At 38.3% G+C, this 18952-nt stretch overlaps 1 protein-coding gene across 9 annotated transcripts in view; it reads left to right on the top strand.

The window, feature by feature from the left end:
* The window catches only part of INPP4B (inositol polyphosphate-4-phosphatase type II B), a 958716-nt gene that overhangs the window by 867436 nt on the left and 72328 nt on the right, over nucleotides 1-18952 (top strand). For 8 of the 9 annotated variants that reach the window (XM_072621124.1, XM_072621125.1, XM_072621132.1 and 5 more), the window contains 2 exons: nucleotides 8028-8140; nucleotides 17095-17249. In XM_072621124.1, coding sequence (XP_072477225.1) covers nucleotides 8028-8140; nucleotides 17095-17249 — 268 coding nt within the window. Of the gene's footprint in view, nucleotides 1-8027; nucleotides 8141-17094; nucleotides 17250-17759; nucleotides 18400-18952 lie in introns of those variants that run through there. The other variant, XM_072621126.1, reaches the window with a different exon arrangement.

The raw sequence follows: 18952 nt of genomic DNA, 5'->3' as shown, positions 1-18952 counted from the left end.
CTTAATTTGCATTTATTTGCTTGCTAATGTATGTTGTTATATAATTTTTACACAAAATTAAAGGAGAGATTTTATGTTGGAAAATAACTGGGATCATATGATTTCAGAGCTGGAAGGAACCTTACAGATCATTTAGTTAGTAAATAAGTAAGGGCCTACTATGTGCCGAGCATTGTGCTAACTAGGAATACATAAATGAAAAGAAAAAAGTCTTTGATCTCAAGGAGCATACAGGTTAACAGTAGAAAAGACACAAAGAGGAAACTGAAACAGAGTGGAAGGAAGTACCTACCATAGAAGGATGATGGAGAAGTTAAGAGGAATACAGTTGGTTGGGAAATGAAGAGATGTCTCATCTGGGTACTTAAACAGAAGCATGGAGAGGATCTCCTCATTTCACAACTGAGTGGTCCAAGGTTCAGAAAAGCTGTTACTTTCCCAAGTCTTAAAATAATCTAATGGCAGAACTAAGATACATTTTAAGTTGTCATCAAATATTAGGCATCTACTCCGTAGGATTGCTCTGTCCTGGAGGAGAAGGGTATTTCAGCTGACATTTGGTCCCTAACCTCATGAAGGCAATAAGACACAAATACAGGTAAATATAAAACTCAAAAATGTATGCTAAGTGAATCAGAGAGGGACAAAGTAAAGGGCTATGTGAGGTCTGAAGTGAAAGGAAATCAGGAAAAGCAAGTTTTGAGCTGAACATTAAAATATAGATATAAATTCAGGAGAAAAGTAATAGAGACAAAAAAGGGAAGAGATAAAAGAGGAGAGGAAAGATGAACAGAGAAGAGGAGAGGAGAGGGGAGGAGAGGAGAGGAGGAATATTCTACAGTGACATAAAAAGAGAAATGCAGTTTTCCCTGCTGCCCCAGAAGAATATATAATATAATAATAACTGCGCCTGTTATTGACATGGCGTTTTAAGATTTCCAAAGAACTTAACATATGTATCTCTTATGATCCTTGTAACAACCCTGTGAAGTGGGTACGAATACCTCAAGTTAAAGATGAGGAAACTAAGGCTGAGGAAGGTTAAGTGACTTACGCAGGGTGATATTCAGGTCTTATTGCCTCCAAGTTCAATGCTCTATCTACTATCCTACCCAGCTATGTCAATATGTAGAGAGGATAAAAGAGGGTATGATTTAAAGCTAAACAGGTACATGCTCCTTAGATTGGAGGGGATCTCTAGTGCTAGACAAAACTGTTTAAAATTTACTTAGAAGCTGCTGAAGATTATTGAGTAGAGAACTGGAGTGAGCAAAGCTAAAATTGAAAGGATAAATTGGATGGCAGAATGGACTAGAAGAGGAAAGATGATGAGAATGGAACACATGTTGGGGAAGTGGTACATTGCACCATTCAGATGTTAATGAAAATCATTAGGCACTGGTATATCCTGCTTATCCCACCTGCACATGACCAGAGACTGGGAGAGATAGCCAAGATGCTGGATAGCAGATTCAGAATCTGGAGACATCTCAACAGATTGAAATGCTTGGGTTCAACCTAATAAAAATGACCATTTATAGGATAATCAATCAATGTGAAAGAATTTATTCCCATGTGCCTAGGTCCTGTGCTAGATCCTAAGGGGGATACAAATGCAGGAGTGACACAGGCTCTGTTATCCAGGAGCTCACATTGAAATAGGGGGATATAAAACAAAGGAAAGTGTTTAGGAAAGAGACTTTTAGTTTAGGTAATCATTGGGATAGTGAGTAGGACCATAGGACAGTAGATTGCTATGCCTCTTCCAGTAACAGTAGGCGAGTAGTTGGTTCCGGATCACTAAGACAGGAATCTCCCAGATAATTCAATTCCCTTTACCAATGCAGCTCAAAATTGTAGTTTTAGAAAGTTATTTAGAACACTGAGAGTTCAACTGACTTGCCAAGGGTCCCAGAGTGCCACAGGAAAGACTTGGACCCAGCTTTTTCTGGATCCAGAGCTGACTCACTATCCCTAATACCAGGTTGCCTGGTGGCTTGTAGTGGGTTTTTATATACATACAAACATACATACATATATACATAGGCACCTATATAGAAATACATTTATTGCTATGTCTAGCATGAGAAGTGGAATTTGGGCAGGCAGGTAGGAGATAAGGGAAGAAGGAACTTTGGCAATCTAGACCTAAAGAGTCATTATTTCTGTAGGGAAAAAGAGTGGATCATGTGACTAGTTACCTATACTGGGTAGGCCCTGGTGTCCTGTTGGATGACTGGATGGGATAAATGTAAAGTCCTACACCTGACTTCAAAAAATCAACTTCATGAATATAAGACTGAGAAGACAGGACTCAGCAGTGATTTGTTTGAAAAAGGTGGAGTGCACCACGAGCTTGCTATGTACTATGGCAGTGGGAAAAAAACACAGGGAATCTTAGGAGACATCAAGAGAAACAGTGTCCAAATGGAAGAAGGTGACAACCCCTCTTTCCTCTGCCATGGTAAGCATACATATAGAATATTTTGAAAGGATATTTGCCAAATAGAACATGTCCAGAGGAGATCTATCAGGATGGTCACAGGACTTAAGATTATATCATGTGAGGATGATTTGAAGACACTGGGGATGTTGACCCTGGAGAAGATCAGACTTACTTGGGGCATGATACAGGTTTGCAGATATTTGAAGAACTGTCTTCTAGAAGAAGAATTAGGTAAATTCTGCTTGCCCTGTGAAGGTAGAACTAAGATCCATGGGCAGAAGCTGTCCAAACATGCAATGAACTGCTCTGGAAGTACTTCCTCCATTAGAGGTTATTCCATGGAGTCATTATTGACTGATTATTCTGAGTGGGTGGTGAAGAATTGGAGCTGTTTGACATAGACAATTTTTCCCCCAAAGACACTGGCAATAAGAAGGAGAAAATGTAGCAGCTAGATGGTTGGTATACCTTCCAGCTTTTTTTTTTTAAAGAGTTGGGAAGTTCTGAGTTTATTTCTAGAAAAATGAGAAGGAACCAGTGGAAAAGAAAAAAATTGAAGATTTCTGAGTGCATTAGAGAGAGGGGAAAAAAAGATTACTCAAAGAAGTTCCTGAAAGCAATGGGAAGGAAGATGAATGCAATGGTGAAAGGCATTCTTCTTAGTCAAGAATGAGACTATTTCTTTTTTTTTCTGTAAAAAGAGGAGAAAAAGGAGAAAGTAGGTGATGATGCTGAGAAGTTTTGAGGAAAGGAGATGAGGAGTCCACGTGGTATGGCCTCTGAAGTAGGAAGTGTGGATGCAAGATGTGAGGTCAGAATGTGAAGAGAAATGAGCAGGAGTGGAGCTGTCACCCTGGGCAATGGGAGGCAGAGTCATTGAGTAGACCAGACAGATTGCCACTCAAGCACCAAAGGCTCTGCTGGGGTTGTGAACCATCAATTTGTATGGCAGAAAATCAGCTCCCTTCTGTGACTTTCTCTGGTAAAGCTCAGCAGCCCAAGGCCACAAGCAAAGAAACACCATAGATTTCCTGACTCCCAGTCAGTTGTCGTTCCTCTATATCACAGTGACTCTAAACATGGTAATAGGAACATTTTGTCTTTCCTATAGCACTGACTAGTCTTCCGGTTGTCATACTTTTAAGCTCTTTCCTAATAATTTTGGATTTGACTTAGCTATGTACTCTTTTGCTTGCCCTCTACACTATAAGTTAGAAGCTCAGAGGTTATTTGAATGTAATCTATAACTGACCAAAAATATTATCTACATCATCCCTGCAAAGTGAAGACCTTCCATGATGAGGAATCCACTGCCCCCCAGGGAAACCTGTTCCCTTTTGGTCTAATTACTGGGAGGTTTTTCCCTTGAATAAATCCTAAATCTGCCTCACTGTAGCTTCTCCTCCCAGGTACTCAACTGGTATTTTCTTTAGTACTCTTTGACCATCACCCTCTTATGACCAGGGCATAATAGAACAGAATGATTAGCTCCTACACTCTAGATATTATTGTTGTTCAGCATTTCAGTCATGGCCAACTCCTTGTGACCCCACTTAGACAAAGATACTGAAGTGGTTTACCATTTCCTTTCTAGCTAATTTTATAGATGAGGAAACTGAGGCAAACAGAGTTAACTGACTTGCCTAGGATCACACAGTTAATGAGTGTCTGATTTTGGATTGGAACTCGCATCCTCCTGATGCCCGGGCTAACATATGGTTTCTCTTTTTTTGGCTATCATATCATATGGTTCACAGAACACAGACACACATGCATACACACACACATATACATATACATATATATATATATATATATTACATATATATATATATATATATATATACATATACATATATATATATATGTAATATATATATATATACATACATACATACTTGGTGTTTATGACCAGCAGAAAATTGTATTTTCAAAATCACTAACCAGGTTTAACCATTTAAATTGCTCTCTTTAAAACTGAATAAGTCTGATGATGGAATTCACAGCTTTGGACTTTAGTCCTATGCCTAGTGAAAATTGTATTATGGTAGCAAAGTCATAAAGTTTCCATCTTTAAAAAAAGTTTTAAGTATCTTCTTCTCACTCTATGAAGTTTGTGGTTGCGAAATTTTATTTAAAGAGAAAATTCTTTATGGTGCTATAATATTATCCAAGAAATCTCTAGTCAGCATATAGCATAAAGGGAAGAAACTGTTAGAAAATGAGTTTTCATCTGGTTACTCTGATTAAGTCAGAGGAAAGAAAAAGTTGAAAATGACCTATATTTGTGTGTGTGTGTGTGTGTGTGTGTGTGTACATATACATGCACATTTGCTGGACATAATCTGGATAAAGTCCTGTTCCCCCCTTAAGGGATCTGGGCTTCCTGGCTCAGGTGAAGACCAGCTCTGACCACTGCAACTCTTCCCTGGAAGTAGCCTAACCCCTCCATGATTGTTTAGTGTTGATGTAGAACTCCATATTGCAGCCTGCTCTGTCAAGAGTTTTATTAATTGTTTTTCACCACAGTTCTGTGAAGCCAGTCAGGGTTATAAACCTCATTTTACAGATGAGGAAGCAGGTACTGAGGGGTTAAATAATTTATCCAAGGTCACACATCAAGGCAGGCAGGACTGGCATGAGAAACTATTTCCTCTGAATCCTCACTCCTTGCTTCCTTGAACTCCATTTGAAAAATGAAGCTATCCCAGGAAACAGATTTATCCTGTTCCAACTTAGACTTCAAGGGAATTGGAAGTGGAGGGGCATTATATGCAGTTTACTGGACTGTTTGGACTTGTGAAGTCCTGTAGCTTGTGTTCGTTCTATGGATGTCTTTTCTTCATTGAACAGATACTTATTAAATGTCTACTCTAGGTAGGTCACTTTGCTAGAGACTGAGGCTTCAGATACAAAAATGAAACAAGCTGATCTTCCTTAGGATTACATTCTATTGGGATGTATGACATGTGAATGGAAAATCAAATATGAAATATTTTCTTTTATCCCTCTCCCTTGGATTAAAAAATATTATGAACTTGACAAACATCAGGAGAATGAAGTGTGTCCCTATACAGAGAACAGATAAGAGGACAGCATATGAAACAGTGAATCTTCTTATGTACAGCCTAAAACTGAGGGGATGGATGGATGAATGAATGGATGGATAAACAGTTATGAATATACATCTATATTTAGCTCTATCGGTAGATGTATATATATGTAGATATAAATGTACATATATGTATATGTATATATCTCTACCTATTTGTATATATGTATATATATATATATGTACATATATATATATATATACATATATATATATACCTATTTGTAACATGATAGTTCAAACAGTGTTCTGCTTATTTCTGCCCATTTCTTAATTTTATGTCTAGCTCTTCTGTCTTTATGTTTTTATTTATTCATTGACACTTCTTTTTTTGCTTCTTGTTTGAAGTATCACTATCATTATTCCATCCCTCCTCCCAATAAAAAATAAATGGCTTGCTTATATACAAAGTACTTTCTTAGAGGAAGGGTATTTTTCTTTAAAATTTTCCTCAAACTCCTTATTTATTTATTTTTTGTATTCTTTTCTTTAAAACTGAGCTCCAAATACTCTCCTCTTCTCCAGCTCCTTCCCCACCCATTGAGAAGGCAACAACATGATATCAATTATGCGTGTGAAATGACGTAAAGCATTTTCCTACTAGCCATGTTGTAATGACAACAACAAAAAAAAGTAAAAATAAAGAAATTGAAAAAAAGAATGCTTCAGTCTTTACTCAGAGTTCCTCCATTCTGTCTTTGGAGGTGGAGAGCATTTTTCATCAAGGGTCACTAGGACTCATCCTGGCTCATTGTCTCGATCTGAATAGCTAAGTCATTCCCTGTTGGTCATCGTTGTAACTGGACTGTTACTTTGCATATGTGGCATTAAAGAGAGTAAGAAAGCAAGTATACGGTCAGAGATTTCAAGCTGGAAGGGACCATAGAGCCTATCTAGACTGAACTTCTTCCATTATGGATGAGGAGGTCCTGGGCCCAGAGAAGCAGAGTTTGCCTCTTGCCTAAAGTCATACAGGTAAGTATAAGAGCAAAGACCTGGTCCCTGGCCCCCTGACTCTAAATCTGGTACTCTCTCCAGTGCAATATCCTGCATGTTAAAGAAAGTGTGTGAGCTGTGCTGGGCCATGGAATGGCATGGAGAGAGGAAAGCTAGGACAGAAAGGCCCGTCTGCATATAGTGTAGATCAAGGTCCGTCAGGAGGTCTTCAAGCAGAGGTATCTCCAGGGTGTGGGGGATTGAATCCTGGACTCGGAGTCAAGAACATTCGAGTTCAAATCTTGCCTCAAATACTAAATAACTGTATGATTTATGCAAGTCACTCTCTCAGCTCATTTTTTTTTCTCATCTGATAAATAGAATATTAACAATAAATGATAAATAAATAATAAATAACAATAGTAATACTGCCTACCTCAGAGGGATTCTATGAGGATCAAAGGTGGCTTAATTTAAGTTGTTTCAACTTTAGTTTCCTCATCAATAAAATGGGGATAATAGCCATTACATCCCAGAGTTGTTGTGAAGATCAAATCAGAGAAGTGGTTTCTAAACCTTAAAATGTTCCGTAATAACCATTATAGTGATCCATGTCTTATGCTTCTACTAGACCATGATTATAAGAATCCATGTCTTATAAAATGGGCAGGTAGGTGGTTCAGTGGATTGAGCACCAGTCCTGGAGTTAGGATGATCTGAGTTCAGATCCAGTCTCAGATTCTGTGTGACCCTGGGTAAGTCACTTTATCCTGTTTGCTTCAGCATCCTCATCTGTAAAATGAACTGGATAGGAAATGGAAAACAACTTCACTATCTTTGTCATGAAACTCCAAAACAGGTTCATGAAGAGTTGGATGTGACTGAACAACCTGTCTTATAAGAATTTCGCTTCCCTTCCAGCACCTTGGAGAGTACTCCAATCTATCGCCACTCTAGATTCAGCGCTCTCACCACAATGGCAAGGCAGTTACCACTCTGAGAATCAACTTCATCATCTGTTCAATGAGGGTACTGAAGTAGGCAGATTCTGACATCTTGTCCAACTTGAGCATCCTAAGATTCAGAATAGCTGTGTTAAAAGTGAATGAAGACCCAATCTCTTAATAGCCAATGCAATACAACGGAAAGAACATCTGATTTGGAGCCAAAAAACTAGAGTTTTAGTTTTAGTTCTAGGTCTCTCATTAACTAGCTATAAGACAAGTCCAGTCCCCTGTTTGGACCTCAGTTTACTCATTTCTATCTTCAGAGGCTTAGAAAAAATGACTTTCAAAAACCGATAACCCCATGACCCCATTACCTTCCTGAGTACTGGTGTTTTGTATGGGCCTTAGCAAAGAATGACCTGAAGGCTGTGCAGTGGAATAAAGGCTAGAAACTTGAATGGTGAATAAATAAAGGAATTTCTCTGGGTTGACACATCCATGGAAAACAAATAAAACTTGATGATGTGAAAGCAGAGGAGGGCAAAAAGCTACTGTAAACACCACTTATTTTCTTCCCTCTTTTCAGATCTATCCAGTTTTCAAGAACAAAATGATCTAAAAGGATTACTAGAAAATCTGCACCAAAATGTACAGGCCAAAAAGAGAAAGAATGTAGAAATCATGTGGCTGGCTGCAACGGTAAGCTCTTTGTGTCAAACCTATTCCCTCCTTACCAGAGAGCCCAGGGCCCCAGAGGAGACCTGGCCAACTCTGGATGGCTTGGGGCTCTTCCTGTCCTCTATGGGTCACCCCAGCTGCTTCCTTTCTCTGTCATCCTGACTCTGTCATCACTGCTACCCTCTGCATGCCCACCACCAATAAATAAATAAATAACACTACACACACACACACACACACACACACACACACACACACACACACACACACACACACACACACACACACACTGGGAAAAAGAAGACAAAAACAGTGAAAAAATGGAAGGAGTGAAGGAAATAGTAAGTAAAGGTTTTTACTGCTTGGCCATTCTCTTGAAAACTGAATGTACTTGGTATTTTGGAATAAAGTGGAATGTCTCTGGGCACCCTGAGATTAAATTTAGCCATGGTGCTATGCTAGTATTGCCATCTCTTTCATGAGAGCACAGATAATGAAGAACTAAGAATAATATAAAGGGAATCTAGGTGGAGCCATGGACAAAGTATCCTAGAGTCAGTTTTCTCTTCCTGAGTTCAGATCTGGGCTCAGACACTTACTAGCTGTGTGATGCTGGGCAAGTCACTTATCCCTTTTTGTCTCAGTCTCCTCATCTGTAATATGAGCTGGAGAAGGAAATGACAAACCTCCAGTGTCTCTGCCAAGAAAACCCCAAATTGCATCATGAAGAGTCAGACACAACTGAAAAATGACTAACAATAAATGACTACAATCTGGCTTCTACCCAGGATGGCTTTCAAAGTCTTCACATACAATGCCAGCAAAACCCATGTCCATTTTGTCCCCTTAATGATCTCCTATGTGTGTCTGCTAATACAGATATTGGCAGAGAAATTGTTGCTGAGGCATAGATTTCAGGACTACAATTCTCTTTGTGTGGAATTCCTCTCTTTTAAGTTAATTCATTTATTTTTTAGTTTTCAACATTCACTTCCGTAAGTTTTAAATTTTCTCCCCCTTCCTTCTCTCCTCCCTTCCCAAAGTGGAGTACAATGTGATATAGGCTTTACATATACATTCCTATTAAACATATTTTCACACCAGTCATGTTGTATAGAAGAATTAGAACAAATAGAAGGAACCAAGAGAAAGAAAAAAACAAAACAAAAAAAGAAAATAATCTGCTTCATTCTACATTCTAACTCCATAGTTTTTTTACTCTGGATGTGGATGGCATTTTCCATCATTTTTCCTTTGGAATTATTTTAGGCCCTTGAATTGCTGACAAGAGCTAAGTCCATCAAAGTCAGTCATCATACAATGTGACTATTACTGTGCACAGTGTTCTCCTGATTGTGCTCACTTCACTCAGCATCAGTTCATATAAGTCCAGGCTTTTCTGAAGTATGCCTGCTCATCATTTCTTATAGCATAATAGCATTCCATTACATTCATACAGTGCAACTTGCTCAGCCATTCCCCAATTGATGGGCATTCCCTCAATTTCCAGTTCTTGGCCACCACAAAAAGAGCTGCTATAAATATTTTTGTACATGTGTGTCCTTTTCCCATTTTTTATGATCTCCTTGGGATATGGCCCTAGAAGTGGTATTGCTGGGTCAAAAGGTATGCACGTCTTATAGCCCTTTTTGCATAGTTCCAAATATTGCTTTCTAGAATAGTTGGATCAGTTCACAACTCCACCAACAATACATTAGTGCAGTTTTCCCACATCTTCCCCAACATTTATCATTTTCCTGTTTTGTCATGTTAGCCAATCTGATTAGTATGATGTGGTACCTCAGAGTGGTTTTGATTTGCATTTCTCTAATCAGTAGTGATTTAGAGTATTTTTTCTTATGACTATAGATAGCTTTAACTTCTTCCTCTGAAAACTGCCTGTTCATATCCTTTGACCATTTATCAATTGAGGAATGACTTGTGTTCTTGTAAATTTGACTCAATTCACTATATATTTTAGAAATTAGGTCTTTACTAGAGATAATGTTTGTAAAAATTCTTTCCCAGTTTTCTGTTTCTCTCCTTTTATATAGGATAAAAGAACCTTCTCGTTTCTCAGGTCTTTTTCATCCTTGGTTTAGACTTATATCAGACTAGATCATGGAATGGATTAGGGACAAAAATCATCTAGGTAGCCCAAAGAGTAGCTTTCTAGTTGTCAATTGGCAGACATCCAGAGAATACTCAAGCACCCATGGGTGAAGCAAGGAGTACAACTTTGTAATTTGTCAGTTAACATGTGAGGTCTTTCTATAGACTCTTTTGTCAGGAATCTACCTCATACTAGGGAGGAAGGGAGGGAAGGAAGGAAGGAAGGAAGGAAGGAAAAAAGGCAATTATTAGGCTCTTATGTTCAAAGCACTATGCTAAGAATTTGGCAAACAAAGAAAGAAGTGTGACAGTCCTTACTCAAGAAGTTCACATTCTAATTGGGGAGACCCTGAAGATCATTATGATGGCTACTGTTTTTATAGCTACTGCACAATATTGCTAATGCAGCTCAGAGCTTGGTTTCATAAATATTAGAATACACTTGATTTCATACTGTACCACTAGCATACATATGTAAAACCAACCTTATTCTTTTCTTTCTTTTTTTTTCTGTTGCCAGACCTTTGATTATACACAGTATTGCTTCTCCCTTCTGGGAAGAGGGCATAGATAATTCAGCAAGAGACTATATAAAATAATTTACACAGAATAGGACAGAGGCTAGTAGATTGACTTTCTTGTCATGTCTTCCTTGGATTCTAAGGAGGAACATCAAAGGGAAAACCTAGAAACATTTTTTCAGGGTCTTATTGTAAGTGTTTCCATTGAACACCCTAATATATTAGATTAGAGTTTCTTGAATAGGTTTTTCTGAGCAACAATTGCCTCTTTCTAGCTTCATAATCGCCTAAAATTCTTGATGATTCTCACAATATCCCAGGAAGGTAGATTATAGTTGATTTTGCTACTTTGCTAACATGAAAATGACAATATTAATAATAATTCAGGATTTTATGGTGTTTTAATATTTGTCAGGCAGCTTGGTGGTGCAGTGGATAGAGTGCAGAGCCTGGAGTCAGGAAGAATCTATCCTCTTCCTCAATTCAAATTTGTCCTCAGATACTTATTGGCTATGTGATCCTGGGGAAGTCACTTAACCCTGCTTGCCTCAGTCTCCTCATCTCTAAAATGAACTGGAAAAGGAAATGGCAAACCACTCCAGTAAGTTTGCCAAGATAGCCCCAAATAGAGTCACAGAGAATTGTACACGAATGTCACAACTGACCAATGGAGAGTGGAACACAATTGAAATGACTGAACAACAACCATATTTGTCAGTGTACTTATCCCAACCAGAATCTAAACTCTTAGCATAATCTGTGGCATTTCAGGCCATAAGAAATGGTGGTTGACTTGAACAGTATGGGCTAAGTAGAGCTAATATGGTTATCTACATCTTATTGAGGAGGAAAATAAGGGTAGAGGAAGAGAGCTAACTGGCTTGAACACCAATGTCACCATTGTCAGTTTCCATGGCACCCTTCCTCACTTCTACTTCTTAGAATCCCTAATGCCCTTTAAGGATGAGCAAAACTGAGATTTCATGCAAGGACATCCAAGCATATCTATGAAGAAGGTTGTCCCACTCACCATCCATCAATCCTGGGGGAAGCCCTTTAACAGGGCTCTGGCAATCTTTTTCTTCCTATACATGCCCTTCATCTTTTTTTTTTTTTTAGTTTTTATTTCCCATGGTAGGAACAGAAAAAATTATAATGTTATGAAATGTATCCTAATATATCATGAAAATATGATTATGAATCATTTTCCTTAGAGATATGTCAGTGAATACTGCCCTTATCTCCCAGCTGTTAGGACTCTATCCTCTTGTTAAATTACTCTGCATTTTTTTTTTATTTACTTAGCAACATACGTAATGTTTTCTTCTTAGAATTTCTCCCCCTTTGAGATCAGAATTGTTTCATTTTTATTTTCCTATTCCCAAGACTTACTACCATTCCTGTGACAGAGAAGGCATTTAATAAATGCTTGTTGAATTAATTTGAATAGAAATGAATTGCCTAAGGTCACACAAGTGTGTTGTAACTCCTGTTGGAACCAGGTTATGCTTGTTAGTTCTCTCTCTCTCTCTCTCTCTCTCTCTCTCTGTCTCTGTCTGTCTGTCTCCCTCCCTCTCCCTTTCTCCCTCTCTTGCCCCCTTCTTTCTCTCCCCCCCTTTCTTTCTCTCTCTCACCATCTCTGTCTCTCTCTCTCCCCTTCCCCTCTTCCCCAATGCCAGTGATGATTTACAAAGGCTACAGAACCATGCAGTAGAAGGACCAGCATTATAGAGCATTAGAGGTGCCAGACCACGAAGTTGCTCCAACCCCACATGTAAATTCCATACGTTTTCGCAGTTCCCAAGAAGTTCTGACAAATAATTACCTACTTTCCACTATGACAATAACAATAAGAATCAATGTTTCTACATACTTCTAAAACACTGTGTGTGTTTTTATACCAGACCCTTTCTACACAAGGGTGCATAATACACCCATATCCATGTATAGGCACATATTTGAATGTGTGGGTCTCCCTGAATCAGTCAATCAGCATTCATTAAGTGCCTTCAATGAGCCAGGTATTCTGCTAGGTGCTGGGTCACTCAAACAGTATCTGCAGCTGTTTTGCAGCTCAGTGCCTTGTTGAGTTGCCTTTGACACTGAGAGTATAAGTAACACGGCTAGGAACAAAGTCTTTTCAAAGACAGAATTTTAAGATTTTAACTATGTTGATAGATAAATATATATAATGTAAGCTGTGCTGAAATAGTTAGAAAGAGACAGAGACACAGTGATGGGGGAGGGAAAGAGAAGAGAGAGAGAAATGGGGAGAAAAATGGGGGAAAGCAGGGAGGGATGTCATCACAACAGTGTATAGAGAATTGTCTTTATAATCATAAAGACCTAGTTTTATGCCCTGTGTTAGAACACATATGTTATTGAACCTGTTATTGCCCCCAGACAGTTCTTTATGAACATAAGTTACAGAGCAGTTTGGGATCTACCTTGGTGGAAAAAGTTTGCTCACACCAATGAAATCACAAATCAGTGTTACACTCTCTCCTTCCCTCCTTTCACCATCCTGTTCTTCTCTCCCCCCTCCACTTTTAGCTTCCCCCCCCCCACCATACATACACAGACAAGACAGGCATACCCATACAAAATATGAAAGAAGTCTTCCATGTTTGGATATACGTATACTTATGTACCCGTATATCTCTATGTATGTATATTCATTTCACCAGACCTGTGATTTCACTAATGTAGGGAAACTCCCAATGAGGAAATGTCCTCTCCTAATGCGATCTTGCAGCTTACTGCCTTAGAGAGTTCTCTGGGGTACTAAAAGGTTAAGTGACTTGTCAATAGCCACACAAACCAGTGTCTGAGGCATTATTTTAACTTAAGTCTTTCTGACATCAACTTTAGAACCCACCTAGTACCACCATGATATTTCTCAGGATAGCTAAACAACAGTGAGGTGAAACCTGGGAACAAAAGCTCGATTAAGTGAAAGTCTTTTAATATCCAGAGTTCTTCAGCAGGATACTGAAACTTGTTGAATTTTTTTGACCAACAAGGTACATTTTTTTGCTTTCCTGCCAAAGAACCATGTAGTTTTTAGTCCACAAATCAGAGAACTCTATCTAGGAAACAGATTGAAAGAGGAGATACTTGGATCAAGATCCTAGATTTGGGTGGGCAATTGAGAAACTGACCTAGGAAGATTCCAGTCTAAAATATTGCCATCTAATCACCTGGTCTTTTCCCTGATCACCTTGTCTCATGATTCAGAATAGAGGACTTCTCTGACCTACCTCAAGCTAGAGAGTGTAGACTTTAGGGTTCCTTCCTCTGCTTCTTTTTGAGGGGTGTCTCCTTTTAAGGGGGAAAAAGTTTGTTATGAATATTTGATGTTGTTGTCCCAACTGTTGTGAAAACAGTTGATGTGAAAAAGTTGTTCCCTTTGCTGTCTTTCAGACTCCCCTAGGTAATACAGACTTCCCTCAACTTGGTTCCAAACAGTTATCTGGTCTAGAAATTTATCAACAAAGCCATTGGCAAAATGGAGAAGGAAAAAGAAAACATAGAGGGACCTGAGTTGTAATCTTGATAATGTTTCTTATTACATATATTATGGAAGTTCCTTCTTCCCTGGTCCCCAGTTCCTCCATGCTTTTTAATGAGAGGGTTGATTTCTAAGACTCCCTTTTATCTCTACATACGATAGTCCTCTCAGAATATATCATAAAATTCCTTTTTAAGCCTACTTTTAATAGGCCTTATCAAATGCCATAATATTTGATAAAGCCTCGACAACCAAGTAAGTCAACCCAACAGCTCCCTTCAACTACCACCAACTGCTGCCAGGAGGCCTACCCTCATAGGACCCTGTTAAACTTTTCTTCCTCCCCTTCTTCCACTCCATCTCTTTAACATTTCTCTCTCAAATTAGGAACAAAGAAAATTTATAATATAAGGAAATGCATCTTATAGGATTCCATTCTTATAGAATGCTTGTTTTTGAGTCTTTTTCCTTATAAATGTGTCTATGATATCTTCAGAGTCAGGACTAAGGGGAGGATGTCTATTTCAGCCCTCCAATGAATTCAATTCAATCTAATCTATTTTTAAGTGCCTATTATGTGTCAGGCACTGTGTTAAAACCAGAGATAAAGAGACAAAAAGAAAAATCATCTCTGCCCTCAAGGAGTTTATATTCCCCTAGAAAGTCAATAACGTACAGATAGCTTAGAAAAATATCAGATACTTGGGAGGTGGGAGGAATCTTGGAAACACTTCCTGTAGGTTGTGGTATGCAAGGATCCTTGAAGAAAGCTAAAGACGCTGGATGTAGAAATGGGGATGGAATGTCTTCCACATCCATTGAGAGTCTGCAAAGGGATGGAGGTCAGCATGACAATATTGAGAAATGCTCATTCTCCGACAATCTGTGAGATAACTCTGGGTCAGGTTTACTTTTTGCAAGCTTCTGTTGATTATTGCTTTTGAAAAAGCCATTGGAGGAATTTGCCAACCTTAGTAGGGAACAGCATGTTAGGAAAGTTACTTGAACATCTTATCAAACTAGTTGATATATGCAGGTCATGGTCATTTGGGCATGAAAATGAATGGTAGATTTGATGGGTAGCTTCAATTTCATAAATATTGCTTGTTTGCATTCTCTTGGGTAGGTTCCATATTTACATGCATAAGTGGTGGTAGTTCCAACACAGCCACTGCAGGGGTTACCCCTTAAGTCAGTGCTTTGATCCCTCCTTTATGCCAGCCCTGACCAGAATCAGGTCAACACTTCTAAGGAAAAAAAATTCTTACCTAAAAAAACAAAATTATAAAATGAAAACCATTACACACAGAAGATGAGTAATACATTGGGACCAGCACTAGAATTGGAATCTGGAGGATCTCGTTGGAAATCTGAACTCTGTCACATTTAAGCTGAATTATCTTGGGTAAACTTCTTTACCCTTCAAAATTTCAGTTTCCCTGTGGGTAAAATGTCATAGATTTGTTGCAAAGATGAAATGACTCAAGGCATCTTGTAAAATGGTATGCAAAGATGCCGTACTATTATATTACCTTGTTAGGCTTCCTTTGATATTAGAGATCAATTTTTTTTGTTCAATTCCAGTCATCTTTTGAAAGCTTGAAATCTTTCTATTGCATTGAATGACCATTTTTTTCTCCTTGAAGTATCATGCTTAATTTTGCTGGGTAAGGATTCTTGGTTGTAGTCGTAGATCCTTTCCCTTCCATAATATCATGTTCCATGATCTCCAGTCCTTTAATATTGTACCTGCTAAATCCTGTGTAATCCTGATTGTGGTTCTCTGAGACTTGAATTGTTTCTTTCTGGACACTTGCAGTATTTTTTAGTTGGCCTGATAATTCTGAAATTTGACTATAATGTTCCCTGGAGTTTTATTTTGGGAATCTCTTTCCTAAGGTGATTTGTGGATTCTTTCATGCCTACTTTGCTCTCTGGTTCTAGGGTATCAGTGCATCATGATGAAATAACTCTTTACTAATGTGTCGCGGCCCTTTTCTACTACTCAGAATCTTAGAAAGTTGTCTAGAGCACTAACAGTGCTCTATGAGGTAGTGTCTGAAACCTGTTTTGTATCATCTTACCAGGAATATTGTAAATTTTTTTGAAGTTGTGGTCAATAGATGGTAGCTCAGAATATTTTGTCTTTCTAATGGTCAACACACTATTCTCTCTGAGGACAAGTTTTATTCAATTTTTGTCTTTTTTACCCCCAGTACCTAACACAGAGTTGGGCAACAGAATTATTTCAGCAGTGAAGCTCTATCCACTTTAGGTTAATGTTAATCTTTGCCAAATCCCATTTTATTTGTCCTAGAAATTTAGCACCTTAAATATATTTTCAGCAATCCCTTTACCACAGGGAGAGAAACACATTTGACTGGTTGTCCTATTATCTTTCTACCAGAGTTTTAATTTAAGAAGTAGTTACATATAGGAAACCATTCAAAATATAAAGGAGTAGGTTGGAATCATAGTTCATATCTGAAGATAGCAGGTTTCTACCATCCGAAATCATCTTTTTTTTTTAAATTGTACTGTTATAGAAATGCTTTATTCCATAAATTAATTTTTAAAAAACTCAGAATTTTAGAACTTCATAGATTAAAAGCTAAAAGAGACCCTGAGAAGCATCAAGTCTGAATCTCATATTCTTCACATGAAGAAACTGAACCCACACAGGTAAAATGGCTCACCTGCCCAAAATGCATAGGGACCTTTGACTCCAAAGTCAATAATTCTTCTCCGTAGAGCATACTGCTTTATTTCTGTAGCAGCATGATATATCCAAGCAGCTTTGAACAAGCCATAATCCAGTTTTGGTATTGCAGATTTGCCGCAAACTTAATGGGATTCGAATTACCTGCTGTAAAAGTGCCAAAGACAGGACGTCTATGTCAGTTACCCTTGAACAGTGCACCATCTTGAGAGATGAACATCAGTTGCACAAGGACTTCTTCATCCGGGCCCTGGATTGTATGAGAAGGTACCATACTGCTGTTGTTTTCTGCCTTTTCCTTCTCCACCCCTCCCCTAGCCATTCTTGCCTTCATTAGTTCAAATGCATGCCATACTCTGTGATCAAACACTTAGTGAGACTAAGAGGTTTTTGATTACTTGCCATTTGTGACATGAAAGACAAAAGAAATCCATGTCTTCTGCTACATGTCTGTAGTCTATAAAAGAATGCTCAGCTTCACTTTTTTTTGGTGGAGGGATAGGGAGGGAGGAAGGAAGGAATCATTCTTATTTTTAATAATAACCAGGGAACATGTATTTCATCTTGATTCATTAAGAGATGAGTTGAAAGGTATATGTGCAGAGAATGTTAGAGCTGGAAGGAACCTCAGAGATGAGGTCCAGTGCCATCATTTTACAAATCAATCAAATATGTCCTTTTTTTTTAAAGTCCTTGTGCTGAAAATCATAGAGTCTTAGAATGTCATTGTGTAGTGGAAACCTTGAGATCATCTGACCTGATCTCCTCATTTTACAGATAAGGAAGTTGAGTCCCAGTGAGTGACTAGCCCACTACTTAGTGTCAAAGCTTGACCCACTAAGTTTTCTTGAGTCTTCTCCAATAATGCCTCCATACAGCTTAAATAAAGCACAGACTTCCAAAGGTATGATTCATAACACAACTTCCGTGCAGTGCCTGCCTTCACACTGGTAATTGCTTTCCTTACATTCTTTTCTTACCACTCACCAGGAGAGTGGAATGATACTTGGAAAAAATAAAGAACAGTATAGCTACACAGATGGCTTAAATGTTGTGCCTAAAGTCATACTTCTGGATTAATTTCCAAAGTAATTAAATCTACAGTCAAAGCAGTAATGGAGAAAAAGTGCCTTGTTCACAATGTCTGTCAGCAAGGACAGACACTAATTAAAAAGTTAAACAAACTTGTCTCTTTGCAACAAAGAATTAAAAGAGTACCCATAATATAGGTGGGAAAGTCTGCCTTGGCCCCAGCCTGGTACTTCCCCATGATAAAGTGAAGGGAGCTAGTTTCCCTGCAATGTCATTAGCCTCCCAGCATGTCCCTTTATCCATGCAACAGCTTAGTGATAGCAGCTGACAGTGGCGTGTGCTACCTTAATGCTGATTACAGTTTTCTGACCCCCTCTCCTGAGAAATTCCTGAAGTTCTTTACTTATTGTTATTTTATATCCTTTTTGGCATTTTCATCATTCATTTCTTCATTTTTGGATAAATGCATGTGGATATCTCAGAGCCCTGACATGGATATCTTGAATATAAGAAACTCACCAACTTGATGTCAAATATATTCACCCAAGAATTAGATGCAGCATCTTGATATAGAATTCTTTATTTCTCATTAAAAAATCCCATACAAATTTGAAAGGAAGGTGGGTTTTATAAAATGGAAAATGGAAACTTTTGTAGTATGTGATATACAGGTCAGATAAACCCTGTGGACTAGCAACAGTTTAAATGAATATGACACATTATCTGAAAGGTAATATGATCAATGTATAGCTACTGTTTGAGGTTAGGAGTAAATGAAAGTAAATAAAGTATCCATATACTTGGTAATATTACTCTAGAATATATAAGTTGAGGAAGTGTGCTATAGCAGAAATGGATGGCCTTAAACCTAAGAAGTCCCAAGTTCAAGCTTTCCCTCTGACACATACTTTCTGTGTCACCCTAGGCATGTCACTTAA

Source organism: Notamacropus eugenii, chromosome 6 (assembly GCF_028372415.1).
Source record: "Notamacropus eugenii isolate mMacEug1 chromosome 6, mMacEug1.pri_v2, whole genome shotgun sequence".
Classification (NCBI taxonomy): domain Eukaryota; kingdom Metazoa; phylum Chordata; class Mammalia; order Diprotodontia; family Macropodidae; genus Notamacropus; species Notamacropus eugenii.
The sequence above is the reverse complement of the archived record's forward strand: the minus strand, read 5'-3'. Positions and strand labels throughout refer to the sequence as shown.